This window comes from Plodia interpunctella, chromosome 9, assembly GCF_027563975.2.
Source record: "Plodia interpunctella isolate USDA-ARS_2022_Savannah chromosome 9, ilPloInte3.2, whole genome shotgun sequence".
Taxonomy (NCBI): Eukaryota; Metazoa; Arthropoda; class Insecta; order Lepidoptera; family Pyralidae; genus Plodia; species Plodia interpunctella.
In genome coordinates, this window is record NC_071302.1 from 8,507,447 (window position 1) to 8,525,026 (window position 17,580).

The following is a 17,580-nucleotide window of genomic DNA, read 5'->3' on the forward strand; positions in this document are numbered from 1 at the left end:
GTCGTAATTCTAACTTCCATAGTCAACCCTGCAAACGCGACTAAAATCTTTTTGCGCTCTCATTTAACTAATTTTTAATACTAACTTCCAACCCTAAACATTAAAAAGAAGACCAACATTCATTTGTGATGACAAAATACCTAATTCTTGTTAGGTATTTTACTTTAAAAAAACATCATCATTGCAGGCTTTTCATAGAGTATAAATATGTTTTTAAACGGTACATACACACACGTAATATACATAAAACAAAAAGAGAGTGCAGTGGTCGCTAACCCTTAGCGTGTACTCTCTTTTAAGCTTATGGTTATCTTTCTTCATTAACCCACCGTCACTACTCCCTTGTGCCTCTCCTCCACGTGGATGAGAAAGGAATTTACCTTTCTCATCCATGTGGGGGAGAAAGAAATATTTATTGATTGCTTTTATTAATTTATACAATTTCTTATTCCGATATTATCAATTATCGATGAATATATAGAAGCAGTGAATATAAAACTGCATAAACGTGGACTGGTAGGAATATTTCGTTGCATCCTCGTCGCAGTGTTATGCGGTCATAATATTTTGTTATGAAGCAAAAAAATTACTATAATTCACCTCTACGGCTCCATCCCTGCAAACCACAAACTCCTCATCTCAATTTACTTTCCATTTCATCTCAAGGTTTAGATCTATCTACAACTTTGTCATAATCGTCCATTAAATTGAAATTAAGAACTATTTCAGTATAGTTATCACAATTTCAAGGATCATAGTGATTTGGGATTAAGATTAATATTTCTATAATATATATTGGTTGTACTAAAGTGAAAGGGAATTCAAGTCTAATGAATTACGCAAGTGTTTGTCCGGGCTGGGCAGTCCGTCTTGGCGAACCGTTGATTTCACACACCGTACAGGTTCGTATTTAACTATATAATAATAAACAATTTTAACAATAAACTATATGTAAATCTAATTTATTATTATTATTCTCACTGGGTCTAACATTAATTCATAATATACTAACTGGTACATGCATGTAAACTCTTCTCAAAATGCTGAGATTGGATGGTTGATTACCTATATGGTGATTATGTAAGTACTTAGGTATTATTTACATTGTGTGGCTATATATCGGGCATTTTCATCAGAGATGCATAGTTTCAGAAAAAAGAATTAGTCTTATCTATATTTATATTTGTCATTGGTGCCTTACCTACCTCAAAAACTATATTGAAGAATCGGAATAATCTATTAACGGAATAACTAATATCTAAAGTAAAACACTACATATAAGCAAAACAATATGTTTCATATCGGGGATTAACTACATACCAATGTGTTTATAAAATAGTAGATCTTTTGTTACAATTGTATGACCTATGATTAAGCGTCGGGGGTATACCTATACTTATTAATTATTTTTATACAAGGGGTTACCAAATGATAGCATAGGTATACATTTTGATGAGCGTTTTCATCAGTCAACTGGGTCCTGTGGCTGCTATAAGGCACGGCTGCCAACTCATCCATTAGCACTCTGAAATAATACACACACTAAGCAGTATCAGTCCTATTTCTAATAACTTGGTTGACAGACCGTACGTTTAGATTAAATAATTTTAAATTCTGTGCCCGTAGGTACGTTACGTATATGACTGAATAGAAATTCGTATTCAAACTTAACTACCCACCTATTTAACTACCTATTCATAATATTTTTGATCGGAGTTTTCGACTAATTGGTATCTAAGTTGGTAGCGTTAGAAGTGCATTGCGTTTGTCTTGTGAGGACTTAGCAAGGACGCCAGTGGCCACCCTAAGAAGTGCATGCATTGAGGTTAATGATTTCAAATTTGAATCCAGTGATAAAGAAATTAAAGGGGCGTAAGATAAAGATCGCCTCAATTCGTGTAAAGAGCGAACAACTTTCCATGCCCACGTGAAACATGACACACTCATCAACTCGCCTCCGGTAGCTTCTGCTTTGCGATCGGATGTTGGGGTACAAAAAAACATTCATAATGTTCTTTTAGTCTCGTACCAATCAGCCGCAAAATACCTTGAATGCAATAGTTAAGTAGGTACCTTTATTTGGTTAGCATATATAGCATACTTTTCTCTGTCCTTGTCATATTTCTCACATTTTACCTGTTGAAATTCTAGAATGGTATTAAAATTGTACGCGGTCTCTGATGGCCCTCCATCGCTGTCCGTGCGGCAGGCGCTTGCTCGACTGCAGATCCCTTATGAGTTGATTGACGTGAATTTCAATGCTGGGGACCACATGACACCACAATACGCTTTGGTAAGTCTCGTTTAAATTCGCCCACGAAAAAATATTTTGTTTTATTTCAAACTTACTATAATTCACCTCTTTCTCTTGATCAGTCTTCTTCTATCTACCTCTATCTTACTGCGATATCTACATTAGATTCCAGACATTACTGTGTGCTAGCGCAGTTGACACATTGTATTTTGGTTGTAGATGAATCCCCAGAAGGAGATCCCGGTACTGGATGACGAGGGATTCTTCCTCAGTGAAAGCAACGCCATCCTGCAATATGTCTGCGACAAGTTCCAGCCCGGGGGTCCTCTCTACCCGGCGGATCCTAAAGATAGGTAGGTAAAATCTATGAAAGATAAAATCAAATAGGTAGGTACGTACCCAAATAGGTAAGTACCTATGAACTGTTTTATAAAGAACTTGGTTAAATTTATAATAAATCGGAAAAAAAACACTGCATGTTTATCGAGGGACTTTCCGAAACATATTATCAGTCTTAAATCCTTTCTTTTATCGATACTATTGTTTGTTAGCATTAGAATGAATGTAAATTTGATTAATACAAAATGTCATCAGCTGTTTTTATTGCTGAGGTTTGTAAGGTTATTTTTTTGTTTCAACAACATTTACTTCCTGTATAGGTATAACCTACAAGTAATAAACATTGTTACAAAAAAGTACAGTACTTACCTACCTATAAAAGTTAAAGTATTGTTAAAGAAATCACCAACATACCTAGTAAAAGTGTATTAAATAGTCAGTGCCATTTATTACTACTAGGTACCTACGTTCTTGCATAGGCATAGTAATAAATAAATGATTAAGTTACCTCTAACTTACATAATTTGAATATCCATGTTAGAATTATTTATTTCTATGTACTTATTATTCTCTCTCTACTATAGTAGAACCGCCTAAATGAGTCCTCGCCCGCGGAGTACAAGGGGCGCGGGGGTACGACGACAAAGGGGACCGAGAGAGGTGCGGGCGGCGGGCGCATTCTTGTAAAAACTCAGTTCGCTCGCTACGCGGTTAGCGATCACACGTGTTGACAGTTGCGGACGCCTTGTGAAAGTTATACATGAGATTACATTCTCAAGATGAGTCGAAATGTTTTCGGACATAGAATTAATAGTCAGTGCAAACAAATGGCGTTTAACGTATATGAATATTTTAGAAAAAAGAAACTCGACCCAAATTCTGATGAATATAAACAAGATATACCTTTAAATAAAACTGTAGCAGAAGTTACTGGATTATCAGAAAAGACTGTATCTAGAATTGTACAACAAGGGAAAGCATTAAATGACAACGAGAGATTTAAATCACCAAGAAAACCAAAACAGGTTCGTAGAAAAAGAGTGGAAATAGACGATTTCACAAAAGGAGTGGTAAGAAGAAAAGTCACTCAGTTTTACACAATTTTCAAAAAAATACCTACTCTGAAAACTTTGAACGCTGTACTTAGAGAAGAGAATATATTACACTGCGGCAGGGAATATTTAAGGCTATTATTACATGATCTAGGTTTTAAATTTAAGAAATGCGGATCTAAAAGGAAACTCCTTATCGAACAGCCAAATATCACATCGTGGAGGTGGAAATACCTAAATACTATTAAAAAATATCGTAGAGAAAGAAGACATATTTTATACCTTGACGAAACTTATGTAAACGCGTCTCATAACGTTTCAAAATGTTGGCAATCAAAGGATGAACTTGGCGTTCTATCTCATATTGGTAAAGGGGACCGTTTGATCATCGTACATTGTGGAGGTCAAATTGGATTTGTAGACGGAGCCCTTGTGATATTCAAATCCAAATGTAAAACAGGTGATTATCACGATTCTATGAATTTCGCAAATTTCAGTAAATGGATAAATGAAAAGCTCATGCCTAATATACCGCAAAATTCTGTCATAGTAATGGACAACGCAGCTTATCATTCGGTTCGAGAAGAGAAAAAGCCAACTATGGCTTCTACCAAGCCAACTATGCAAGAATGGCTACGACGACATAACGTGCCTTTTGATGAAAAACTTAGAAAAGATGACTTATATAAATTAATTAAAAGCCATTTCACAGAAGATATTTACAAAATTGACGAGGTATTGAAAAGAAACGGACACGAAGTATTGCGTTTGCCTCCATATCACCCAGACCTGAACCCCATTGAGTTGGTCTGGGGTGATATCAAAGGACAATTAGCACAAAAAAGTATCGACTCTAATTTGGACCAGAAAAAAGAAATATTAGAGAGATTATTTGCTGAATATCCCAAAGAGAAATGGGAGAATTGTGTTAAACACGTGATTAAAATCGAAGACGAATATTGCAAACATGATGGAGCACTAGATGAAGTTGTTGATTTTATTATTAATGTGCAAGACGATTCTGATGATTCTGATGATGGCTGTTTCGAAAGTGAAGAATCAAGTTCCAGTGATACTGATATTATGGACATAAGTGATTGATTTATAATTTTGATAAATTTTGCATAAATAAATATTACATACATAACTTTATTACCTTTTTTTTACCTACATATCATACCTATATATCATAAAATCACATTTTTATCGAATTGTTTTGTATGAAAAATAAAAATTTGAAAATAACAATAATCGAAAAATGCTTATGCTATTTAATTCATGTACGTGGTCTCGTTGATACCATGGAGATATGGGATAACAAAAGGAACACGTTGTATAGTTTACAGTTGTTTCATTCAAATTTTGTATAGCCATTATTAATTTTTTAATAAAAATCTTCACCTGTTTGCCGCTAACCACTATGACTTCACATATCTCAAGAAATGTCCAGTAACATTTCGCCTCTTGTATTACACGCTACGCTCGACCGCCGCCCGCACCTCTTTCGTTCCCCTTCGTCGTCGTACCCCCGCGCCCCTTGTACTCCGCGGGCGAGGACTCATTTAGGCGGTTCTACTATAGCATTTCTCTTTCATTTTCAGGGCAATCGTCAACCACAGGCTGTGTTTCAATTTGTCAACATACTACGCCAATATTAGCGCATACACGGTACAATTACTAAGCCTAACTTTAATTAACCTATTAACTAAGTGCAATTACAATTTAGGTACTTAACAAGTTTAATTGACTCAGAATCATATCGACATGTCAATATAATCAAAAACACAAAGTCAAATCTACTTTTAAATTTTGGATCAATCCATACTAATATTATTGCGAGAGTCTGTCTGTCCGTTCCGCTAACGTTCACGGCTAAACCGTTGGACTGATTTTGATGAAATTTGGTATGCATGTAGTTCAAGCATAGGCTACATTTTTTTCTAAAAATCAACCCGTAACAATCGCGTACAATATCGGTTAACTGTAAATAGCAAATAAATAAATAAATTCATTCATTCGCGACGACATCTGTCCTATTCCTAGCAAATAGCATTGGGTATGGCCGCGGCCGAATCCAACAACCACCGCCGCTCTATCAAAATAAGTTCACAATGTGTTTCACAGATGGCGCCCATATTTTTTGACTACGAGCGCACTCCCTTTGGCCTGAAGAGAGTAAACATGGCTCTCGATATGTTTGAGACCTACATGGAGAGGCTCGGTACCAGCCATGCCGCTGGTGATCACCTCACTATCGCGGACTTCCAACTCATCAATTCTACTATGACCTTGGAAGCTGTCGACATCGATTTCTCAAAATACAAAAGAGTATGTAAATGTAACTCTTATAACAATTTCTAAATTAATTAAATCTTGGATATAAAACATAATACAATTTTTAGGCTACTACGATCGGCTAAATCTAGGCTTAACTTTATGCATTTATTTAACTTTATGAGTTAATCGTGGATGGTAAAGGCTGGTAAATTTATTTCCCCACCTTAACATTAGTGTTAAGACTTAGCGTGAAAATGGGTCGTGGATGTTACACTAGATTCCTTGCAGTCAGATCAATCGAACCAATGAGAAAAAAGTTCATGTCGTCCGACCGGTTGGCCAAAGGAAGTCAGACCACCAGGGCCATCTGGCCAGGCCAGGCCAGGAGCCGCACCTTAGTTATCTACCTAGCTAGATGAGTTACTGACTCGTGAGATTTCTACTATGAGGAACTCGCGATGACTCAGTGAATGTGTAAGTAGGTAGGTACCTAAGAGTCCGTAAGTTTTTCATTGAAACACAACAATTCAAACACAAACCTACCCTAAACCTAGTTATAATGTTTCATTTCACAGATCACAAAGTGGTACAATGATTTCAAAAGTAACTATCCTGATTTGTGGAAGATATCTGCGGATGCTATGAAGGTCATCCAGCACTTTGCCGCGAACCCTCCGGATCTCAGCCATTTGAATCATCCTATCCATAAAGCGAGGAAAACAAATAAATAATTGCAATTATTCTTTATTGTAAACAGGCATATTTACTTAATATACGCACATATTTGTAAAAAAAAAACAATGTGTAATAATTTTTGGGGGCATAACTGGGAAAATATTGGATGTATGTAAGTAATCCCATCTCTGGTTGTGGTCTTCGGAATTCCTTCCTTCAACTTTTTATTTTGGACTTTGAAAGATTTCTGTCACTGGCAGCTCCAAAGATTAGCGCGATTAAACAATTTATTATAAGGCTATGACATAGGTATAAATAAAATTGCATTTCTCTGCGTCTCACGAAAGTGAAATAAGAGATAATGTTATATATGTATGTACCTACATAATCAATCTTTCAAGTCATAATAGAGATTTTTCGTGTCATTTCATCCTGTCTATCCAGAAGCAGAAACACATCTCTTCATGTATCCCAAGCAGGAATGTGAACAGCAGTCGCTGTGGTTGTTACACTGTTAAAAGAATAAATTCAAACGTTTGAAAATAATGTTTTGTAATGTGTCATTTAATAAATAGAATGGAAATTTAGGTACTTACAAACTGTCCAATGGGTACACATTCTTTGTCTAAAGCTAAAACAAGAGGTCCAACTTCTGCTCTGGAATGTTTTGGTGCTTCAATTGTAGCGGTCTTCACATTTCGAGTATCTGAATTTAGACCATCTGTGGCCCTCAAAATATTGCAGTCTGCGCATCCAAAAACAAACACGAATGCGATAAGCAAGACGATTGGAACAACTTGACACATTGTCTCTACGTGATCTTTGACTTTGGCACTGATTTCTCCAACAGAACACGAGTTAATATATATGAAGTCGATGACATATAGTACCTACTTAACATTACCCTACATAGGTATGTTTGCCCGCATTGCTGTAGATAAACTACATTGTGCAACAGGGTGTTTTTAAAACATCAACTTTCTGCCGCTCGTAATTATATCTTTTTTTCTCTAAGCAGTTGACTTAGTATTCACACTCGCACGACAAGAAATATGAGTCAGGTTTGAGTTAGGAATTTAGTCACGAGAATACGGCTTTCTCAACTGTGTACCTGTGGTTCTGGTACTGTGCAATAGATTAGTATGTTTCTACTATTCATCTTCGGCTTCGAAGCCGCGGGCACAGCAAGCTAGTAAAGAAAGTATATTGGTGAGAAAACAAAATGGCAGTGTGGAGGTACCGTGAGAGAGGTATATTGTAGGTACTAAAAACATGCTCTTCAGCATGTTTTTGCATTCCGTATATAAGTAAGAGCTTTATAACCTAAGTATTATTATTTATTTTTCATACAGACCTATCAATCTTGTGTCTGTAAAATCATACAATCATTTCCATTGCTTACTTAGTTATTACGATACGAAAACATTCCAATTCAATATTTATTTTAGAAAAAAAATTATGAAGTGCAATCAAAATATTATTGTTAAGGTTTGATTTCTAAAGGTATTCTACCTATTTATTTACATCTGAATAACTCGCGCTATTGGGGATGGAGTCGGGGGAATTTGTAACCTAGGTAACCGGGGTTGAGAGGGGCGAAAGAGAATCAGCCCGATCAATAAGTTTGGCAATAAACGGAGCGTAATGAGTTTTAATAAAAAAAATCTGTGAAATAATCTACATTTAATCCATAAAAAGTAGACACTATCTATGTTTTGATCGCCCTGTACTAAACTCTATATTATTCATTGGATGACCTTAGTCTAAATTTTGGTGTTTTCCCCATTCAGTCAATCACACAAATTAAATTAGGGTAAAACAACAGCTGGTTATATGTATTATTTAAGTTCTTCCAAATCCAAAATTACCAAGGTTAATAACGCTAGGTGTATTTCCTGGTCTGCTATTTTGTTCAGCTATTGGAGATTGGCGCGTGTTTAGGTTTATAACACCAGATACGACCGGCCTTTTTATATTGCTTTCATCTTCTCTTTCTACGTCGTCGTTTTCATTTGAATTTTTGACCCCGAAGACACCAGGTATATCGGCTTTAGCAGACGGCTTACTTGAGCTGATCCGATTCTCAGGGTTTTTATTTAAGTTCAATATAACAGGTACCACACCTTGTGGAGGATTCTTCTCGTTATTTTGGGAGAATTGCCCCGCTGTTGGTGCCATAATCAGATTTGCAAGTCCTGTTTCATTTCCCGTGACAGGTGTTAAGAGTTTTAAAGGATTCAGCAAGCCCTCGAATAGTGTCTTACAAAGGGTGCCCGTTAGACGCTCGCCCATGTTGCCCCATAAGCCCATTTGACAAAATCTGCAAAAGTAAAGCTCGGTAAACACATTTACTGATAGGCACGAGTAATGGTATCGTTCATTACTCGTATTTAGGAAGTACCACAAAAGATAAAAACGGAACTCTTATAGGATCACTTCGTTGTCCGTCTGTCAATCTGTCCATCTCTCTATCTGACATTTTTGCCCAGATCGCTTAAATAAAAAAAAAACATGAATGTATGATATTTGGATTGGTGTCTAGGAGCCTACATCAAAAAAACATATGACACTTTTTAGTCCCCTGATTGTTGCTTTCGTTAAAATTTCGGCACCTAATTAATACCTATACTATGTAGAGTACCAAAAAAAGAAAATAACATGGAGAAACTCACCTGAAATTTTTGTCCAAAGAAATTTTATCATCGATTCTTAAAAACTGGTCGTTATCCTTGGAGAATGGTAGAAACCCTAAAAACTTCGTGTCATTTTTTTTGCCCATGGGATTTAAGTCACGCGCAAACTTAGCAATCATGCCGACGAATGCTTTGCGCACTCGACTATCCGTTAACGAAACATCATCAGTCTCTATGGATTTTCCTTCTTCATTCAATGGATCAAAAATATATGCGAGTTCATCTCCATGAGCGGGGCCCTTCACTGCACTTTCTTTTGCTTCGGCAGACTGTTCTGAATTTTCTGTAAGCAAGGAATATGCGAGGTAAGTATGACCTACATTAATAATACTAATAAGTTCAGGGTTAAATTACGAGATCATTATCTCCGAAACATCAAAATCAGTCATAGTGCTATGGATTGGTTTAGTAGTAATGATGGGATATCGCGAGACCAGGACAGACTAAAGCAGCCAAAGGACTGCAATGCAGTTTAGCAAAGTACAATGGAGCCAGCGTTGCCAGACGACCCGTGCGGGACAACTCAGTCCCGCTTTTCGGAGTTGCAGTCAAAACAAAAAAAAAACACGACATCGGCATACTTTAAATCTATAAAATAGATAGGTATATTTATATTTTCATAATTTTTTTGCAATAGGTACCTACTTAAATTATAAGGTTTTTGGGGCCTATCTTTCATTTGACAACATACTCACGTACCCTTTAAAGATCCGAGTACTCATAATAGAAACTTGCAAAACAATACATTAAAATAATTTACCGGCCAAAGCAACTCCGGGCAGGAAATGCGAGCCTTTGGTGAGGTTGCCCACAAACTCGAAACTGTAGAGGAAGGAAGGAGCGCCGAGACTCCAAGCCCGTACACTCTGGTAAGCAGGGAAGTTGAACAGAGCATCTCCTGTTCACAGACAAATCGTAATTACTTTGAAAAATTTTATTCACCGCAATTCTACGCCCTAATAGACTTCACGGTAACTTGCAAGGACAAGGTTTCATTAAAATTTCCCTGTAATGTAGGCTACACACTATCGCTGAATTCGGACAAATGTCAACGTGAATGCATGAACATGGCATAGTTTGTATGAGTGTCGAATCCGCCAAAGTTTGGCGAATATATAAACTTTGATATGAATTGTAATTAAGAACTTCATGTAATTTAGTAATAATAGCACAATATAGAGAGCGGTCCCTTCCGTCCCCTTATAAAAATGAGCAGGTAAAGGGGTTGTCTAATTCCCATCCCTGACGAGGGGTCCGTCGTCGGCGGCTGTGCGGCTGATTGTATGTACTACAACTAGCGGCTAACCCTTCCAAACCTTCGATGTATGATCGGTAGATTTCCAGCTTGCCCATTTAATTTTGAAATATAAATATTGAAATTTAGTCGATTAACTATATTTAATTCTAAATAATTAAATAGGGAGGCCAATCAAAGAATATTGCTGTGAGTACACACCTAATACCCACAATAGGTACCGACCTATGGTACCGACGGAACTCATCGAGCAGGGGGCTTACTATCATCTCTTAACGCGATCCACTTTTCGAACTGCATCGCAAAATCGTACCATCGACTTAATTTTTTGTATGATTGCGATTCATTTTAAGTGCCTAAAACCCCTTCAAAACCCGTGAAAGGGATAGCGGTCCGTCCCTGGCCTACATTGAACTGAGTTGCATTAGATTCGTTCTGTAAAAGTTGATGGTAGGCCTGTGGAGATCATTTGAAATAAAAATGGCAGATTATTAGCACAGTAAATACTAAATACGTATCGATATTAACTACAGTGTAGGTAATTAATTATTATTAAAAACAATGTTATACATCACAAAGATTGCTCAATTTGCGTGGGAAGATCATGAATACCCAAAATAAATCGTATCTAAGTACTGTTACTATCAGGCTAATGCTGGAACGATAAAATTAAAACAATGGTTTCCCGTTTCCGTTAGTGTGGTGGTGGTACTGGGACTGGGACCTTTCATTTTTTTTACCCTATGCACTACTTAACTGCCGTGGCACTGTCTACTGATTATGCTGATACTATACTAATCACTACCTACGGTTTTTTGAAGTAAGGGTGATCTTCGCGGGAGAATTTGATAGATGGCGCTAGTGGTTTAAAATTTGATCAATTAAAAATTATACGTAGATGGCGCTTTAAATGGTTGGTATTGATTTTGAATTTTCGCGCTGTTGTATTTATTTTAAAAATGTTGTTTCAATTTCAATAATACTGTCATACAAAAACTCATATGGAATGCATGCGCGTGACACCCCGTACATTGCTGGTGACGCCCCTCGATCTCCGAAACTAATGAACCTAAAATTTTGAAAAAAAAAAAACAGTTTATTGCTTGTAGATTACAGGAAAACCTACAAGAATTAATTGTACGCAACCCTTTTCACGCACTTCACTCCGCGTTTGTTGCTTACCATACGGTAAGCAACAAACTTACATATTGTATATTGTATCGCACTACACCAGTCACTACAATCATTATACACTAAAGCTAAGCTTTGTAGAGTCAAACGTAGAACCGATGTATCATACATGTATAGCAAAATGAAAAGTTTACTAACCAGTCGCCTCAGCAATTTTCGTCAAGCCCTCGACGGCCGCAACAGCATTATCCAAAACCCTGTGATAGTACTCCGTCAACCCTACTACAGGTGGCAAGTGCTGCACTGTCTCTGCAGTCTTCTGGACGGGAACTATTGTATTGATTGTTTTCACCGTGTTTTGTAGCCGGCCAAGAATTTCTTTCTTTATGAAGTCGCTCACCACACGCAACTTGTTCTTCAGGAAGTTAGAATATTTACCTGCAGATAATAAAAAATCAGACCTATTTTTTATTTGTGTACTTATTAGTTAATATACTTATTAATTTTTATGTATTCGTAATAACAGAAATTATGTTATTCAGATTTTTGTAATAACGCCTCATTATATCTATTATATGTACGTAGATATAAGACATTTCTGCTGAATGCAGTTTATCTTTGGTTCGTTACAGAGAGCTTTTGTCAAAACATTGCGGTTTTCCCATATTTTCTGTTGTTGTAAATCAACGCAACGCAAAGAGTGATCTATTTTAATTCGATAAATCTTTGAGCTCGGGCTCTCTTTCAAATATGTTTTATCGTCTTCAAATCTCGAATATAATATTAGAATATTACCAAAAACTGCTCTTCTGGTTTCGGCTAATGTGACGCCGGTGAAGAGCGGTATTCGCTGCTTCTTCTTCTTCAGGACGTCACCTGGCTGCTCATCCACCAAAGTTGGTAAGCCACGGTCATCGTATTGTCCTTCTACTCGAGCGCCAGTTCCTAATAGTAAGAGATTTAGTATATAGTATAATTTAGTCGCACATCTACATATTGTTACTGTCGATTCTTACAGTGATAAAGCTCGCAAAGAAGCTCGCGTGTTTATCAATATATTTATTTTACTTTATTGCGATCATTATGATTAGGTACATTACTACATTTCGAATAATTATGACACGATTCGGAACTGTAGTCATTACATAGGTTGAAAACAAAACAACAGTAGGTACCTACCTGACCTTCCTGAGATCTCGTTCAGAAATTTGTCTGTATCGACGTTAGTGTCTACGCCAATATCGGCCTGAAATAAAACATACCTATTATACCTAGTTATTAAGTAAGGTCACCAAGGTCCAACCTTTGAAACCAGTTTGTAGTGAGTTCGTATAGGTTCATTTTTGTACAAGCTTTCACATAGTTCCAAAACACACAAACTATAAGATAAAAATCGTTTATTGTGCTTTTAAAATTAGTATTTGTGTGCAATAAATTTAAAAAATTCAATAAAACATTCAAATGCATATTAAATGTTACGTTCTCGATGTCCATACCTTAATAATCGTTTCCACAGGAAGTTTCCGTAGACATAAGATAAATCGCTCCACAGGCTCCGGTGGGCAGTTGGTCCGATTGGCGATTTGTTTAGCATGATCTTCTGGCTTGGACTGGACTGCACCCGGTGATAAAGGTGTCCCCGAAAGCGCAGCTACTCCAGTTGCAGTGCGACCTTCCGTAGATAACGCCAAGAGCGATGCAGTGCTGGCTCCGGACCCTTGGCCCATGATCACCACTCGAGTGGGATCACCACCAAAAAATTCAATGTAGTCCTTGACCTTTGAAGGGAAGAGATATATTTTGATAAGTTCAATTCTTGTCAATAAAATTAGGTTATAGCGTTTCTCCAGCGTAAATTATCAGTAAATTACCCAAGTCATTGCAATGAGTAGGTCATACAACCCAGCGTTTCCTGAAGCTTCTCTTTCTCCATTCGTTATGTAACCCAAAGATCCTAGCCGATATTGTGGTACTACTAGTAAAGTGTCTTCCTGAGTAAGATGTTTACCCTGAAAAGGCATGAACCATTATTTAAAATATTCTCAGAACTATTTCTGGAGGCACAGAGATAATATAATGTAGTAACGCATCAAATACACTTACACCGTAAGGAGAAGCCGAGCCTGTTTTATAATTTCCTCCATGAATGAAAACTACCACGGGAGATCCTGTGTTTAAACAAAATTAAGTTTTGGAAAAGTATGAAAAGAGTATTATTGATTGATAGTGATTTCATAAATCCCTGACGTTTCCAAACCTTTTTCATTTTCAGGCATTTTCGGAGCGAATACATTGAGACACAGGCAGTCTTCACGTCCAATGATGTTCAAAAGGTTAGAACCAGGCTGTGGGCAGACAGAGCAGGGTGTCGTGGCCGATAATTCTCCGGCTAAGTAGCGTCGCACGGGACGCTGGAACCTCCGCAGACCCACAGGTGGCTCGGCATATCTGTCGACAATAATTTCACTAATTTATACAAAAACTAGTATTTGCCTGGGGCTTCGCTTCCGTAGGAATTTTGAGAAAATAGCCACGAGTCCGTCGATGTGCTCGTTTTGGCGAACGATGGATACCTAATATACCTACGCTCACAGACCATTTAGCCTAAATGGTCTGTGCCATAATGCCGGCTTCACAATATCGCCGAACTCAGACAAATGCCGATGCGATGAACACTGTGTAATTTGTGAGCTTTTATTTACCGCTATGAGAAACCTGCAAATGTACCGAATCCACAAAGTGTTGCTGGCATAACACAAGAAAGAAAGAACTGCAGACTGCAGACGCTGACGGTGCTTGCCCGGGGAATGAAGTTCCAACTTGCAAGCGAAGTTGGTGGGCTACTATCACAGTAGTAGGGAATCGGAATTCTGATTCTCTACTCCTGTTGCTACTATAATCGTAATATTACTTCTTCTATACCTAATGTACCTACCTCACTTATTGTGGATAAGTTTAATTATTGTTATAACTGCTATAGATGGATCAAGAAATTGCAAGTCAGATTACAAAATGAGATGATTTTATTATAATCCTCTATGCATTTGGATAATTCTAGCACGTAAAGGCGGAAAAAAATATACTACCTTATCCCGTAAAACGTAAAGTAGGAAAATTTGTCATTCTTAAGACCCTCCACTCTTGCGCTCCGACCATGCTTTTGCACGAAGACCACGGCGGCATCAGGTTCGGGCGGAGCAGCCACGTCCCCTCCTACCACTGCCACCACCGGCTCCGCCTGCCACCAGACAACGACCGCACACCACAACCACGCACAATGCATTACTTCAACATAATAAATAGAATTAAGTATTCGAATATACAGATCAAGCGGAAGTCCCATCCTGTGATATGGTTAGTCAAAACATATTTTTTTTGCAAATTTGAGCAATTTGTTTTGTCTCTTCTAAAATGAATAAGGATCTAAAATGATTAGTTAGACTTTTACTTTGCAGAAAACTAACCAACAAACATAATTTAAAAAAAACTATCAATATTTAGAAACTCAGAAAATGTACTAAATAGAAGATAGAATCGAAGATGGATAGCTATAGGTATTATAAATAGGTAACAATATCTTCATTTCAAGTTCTCCGGTAATAGGTACTTAGTTCACCGATAAGTTTACGAACGTCACTCTCGTAATGGTAGAAACTAAAACTCTTTATTTGCATAGAAACACTATAATTCACTTCAGCCTGATAACACCTAGGGTGTTATTAGTAGGTAGGTAGGTACACCACACTAATAATTTACACTAATAATCAATAATACCTACATATTAATAAAAGTGAAAGAGTAAAATTTTGCACTGTAATTTTTTTGGAAATTTTTAGTGGAATAGTCATGGAATAGACTCATCTAACAATATAGATTACAAATCTGCACTTTTTGAAATTTTTTGTCTGTCTGTCTGTCGAATCGCGGTATCAGGACACTTGTGCGAAATCATTTGCGCGAAAGACACGCGCGAAATGCAAAAAAGTGGTTAAAGGATAACTTTCTGAAAAAATGTTCCATACAAACGTGCTCCCCTTAGAGGCATTTATCCACTGAGATAATTAAAAGGATAGTTTTTTATTTTTTTATGACAAGATATATTTTGAGAAAAAAATTGTCCAATCTTTTTATTTTATGTTCTCAGCTAAGACATTAACTATGCCGCTCCCGCCTGGGCGTACCTATTTCCAAACTATACAAGGCTATTACGCACCCATAGAAAACTGCTCACTGGTTATATTCTCCTTGGCTCACTTGTATATCGTAGAGCCAATTTTACGTCGATGATTACGAAGTATGTACACGAATTTTGCGTATTGCTCGTGTATGATTTGTAAGGCGGGCCGGCAACCGCAACTCGCAACACTTATTTCCAACTGAAGAAACTGCTGCTCTATGTGTAGATAACTCGATTTTAAATCTTTTCTCTTAAATTCCAAACTGTTATTTTATCATCACCTAAGTTTAACAAAACTTTTACACACAAAAGTTTTCTAATCCAGTCTGTTAAATTTTATTACATCTATTAGTTTAGAAGAATTTTATGTTTAATACGAAGTATACGCGAGCTTTTGCATACTCTTTATGTATATAAATTGGAAAACTCAAACCATAATGAAAATGCTATTTCCGATATACAAATATAAGTACGCGACTAGTTGTATATCTACCAATCTACCTACGCGTTCTGGCACTGTATACCTAGATATAGTATGTAAATAATGCCCCGTTAGGCCATCAATGCAGCAGTGTTAAAAATGCTAAAAAAAATCACGTGCACGTGATCAATGGACGCGAAGTAGAAATGAAAAAGTCGGAATGCGGCCCTGGTCTCCGATGCTCAACGGCTGAGGAAACAAACCGGGAACACGCTCAGATGACAGAGAGAGATACACTTTGCAATCGATATTGCAAAACTATCGGTAATGTCTCTATTGCAAATCAATACTATTTGATAATGTCTATCGACTGTTTATGTAGGTACTACAAGGAGGTACTAGTACTACTAGCTGTTTTCTACTGTACTGCTGTCTTTGCGCCCACTGAAAAGTTTTTTTTTTTTCATATTAAAATGGGATTGGGATAGTTGAAACAAATTTCCATTACGCTTTTAAATAAAAAACACACAGCGCCAGTGTTTTTATTGCAAAGTGTATTAGCAATGAGTGCCACCTATTATATATACTTAATATAATAGAATACCTATAGGTTTTTCGCAAATAACAATATTTTTTTCCGCGATGAAAGGTATGTCCCAACCTTCGTCATTCTCCATACACTTAATTATACCTATTATATAGGTAAGTACCACCTATGCGAAATTTCAAGAAGATTGGTTGAGTACCTAGATAACGCGTGAAGAGATTGGTAACAAACAAACAAACTTACTTTCGCATTTATAATTTTACTTGGGATTAGGATTGCAGAGCAATAAGCTACCTATCGATAATATCGAAAGTTTATGTAGGTAGGTTGGGTACCAGTAGGTTAGGTACCTACTATTGCAGAGCGATACTATCAATAGGTATTAGTGCATTGGTAATTCCGAAATTTAAAGAAAACTACTAATCTGAGTGATATTTCCTTGTTGCCAACATCAATCTAGCAGTTATTTTATTGGCCCGGCCGCAGCGTGCAAAAATACTTCTTTTAATCCCTTACATCAAATTTTTAAATTCAAGTGTTTTTCGCGCCATTTTTGTTATTTTCATAATATCCCCAAGATAGTTCGTAATTACCTACACGAAAATGATTCGACATTTTAAATAGACCTCTAGTCTTAGAAATTTCTGTCTGAATTAGCCATTCTCATCATTACGGTTTTATAGGTATAGGGTTCAGGGATTAATAAAATAAGTTTTATTACCACGTAATATGTAGGTACACACCATGCAACCGACGCAC

The 17,580-nt window shown here is 36.9% G+C and overlaps 2 protein-coding genes across 3 annotated transcripts; one reads left to right on the forward strand and one right to left on the reverse strand.

The window, feature by feature from the left end:
• The first annotated feature begins 726 nt into the window (after positions 1 to 726).
• On the forward strand, positions 727 to 6,657 carry gfzf (GST-containing FLYWCH zinc-finger protein). 2 transcript variants are annotated; one of them, XM_053749970.2, is made up of 6 exons: positions 727 to 902; positions 2,152 to 2,293; positions 2,474 to 2,607; positions 5,247 to 5,313; positions 5,770 to 5,973; positions 6,498 to 6,657. In XM_053749970.2, the coding sequence occupies exons 2-6, from the start codon at positions 2,153 to 2,155 to the stop codon at positions 6,651 to 6,653; spliced, it is 702 nt and encodes a 233-aa protein (XP_053605945.1). In that variant the 5' UTR covers positions 727 to 902; position 2,152; the 3' UTR covers positions 6,654 to 6,657. The 2 variants fall into 2 exon arrangements, with proteins under 2 accessions (XP_053605945.1, XP_053605947.1); XM_053749972.2 differs by lacking the exon at positions 727 to 902 and adding an exon at positions 1,645 to 2,065.
• LOC128672671 (uncharacterized protein) lies at positions 6,651 to 15,532 on the reverse strand. The gene is made up of 12 exons (XM_053749967.1): positions 14,763 to 15,532; positions 13,934 to 14,124; positions 13,780 to 13,844; positions 13,548 to 13,685; positions 13,173 to 13,454; positions 12,856 to 12,922; positions 12,472 to 12,621; positions 11,875 to 12,114; positions 10,051 to 10,188; positions 9,270 to 9,573; positions 7,194 to 8,917; positions 6,651 to 7,108 (listed from the first exon to the last, which is right to left on the reverse strand). Exons 1-11 carry the CDS (start codon positions 15,017 to 15,019, stop codon positions 8,440 to 8,442), a joined length of 2,310 nt encoding a protein of 769 aa, XP_053605942.1. The 5' UTR covers positions 15,020 to 15,532; the 3' UTR covers positions 6,651 to 7,108; positions 7,194 to 8,439.
• Positions 15,533 to 17,580: the final 2,048 nt, after the last annotated feature.

Coding starts and splice junctions, on each gene's coding strand:
- gfzf (XM_053749970.2), top strand. CDS start 2,153: ATGGTATTAAAATTGTACGCGGTCTCTGATGGCCCTCCATCGCTGTCC. Junction 2,294..2,473: donor TGACACCACAATACGCTTTG/GTAAGTCTCGTT, acceptor TTTTGGTTGTAG/ATGAATCCCCAGAAGGAGAT. Junction 5,314..5,769: donor CCAATATTAGCGCATACACG/GTACAATTACTA, acceptor TGTGTTTCACAG/ATGGCGCCCATATTTTTTGA.
- LOC128672671 (XM_053749967.1), bottom strand. CDS start 15,019: ATGGGACTTCCGCTTGATCTGTATATTCGAATACTTAATTCTATTTAT. Junction 13,686..13,779: donor GCTCGGCTTCTCCTTACGGT/GTAAGTGTATTT, acceptor ATGCCTTTTCAG/GGTAAACATCTTACTCAGGA. Junction 10,189..11,874: donor GAAAATTGCTGAGGCGACTG/GTTAGTAAACTT, acceptor GTCTGTGAACAG/GAGATGCTCTGTTCAACTTC.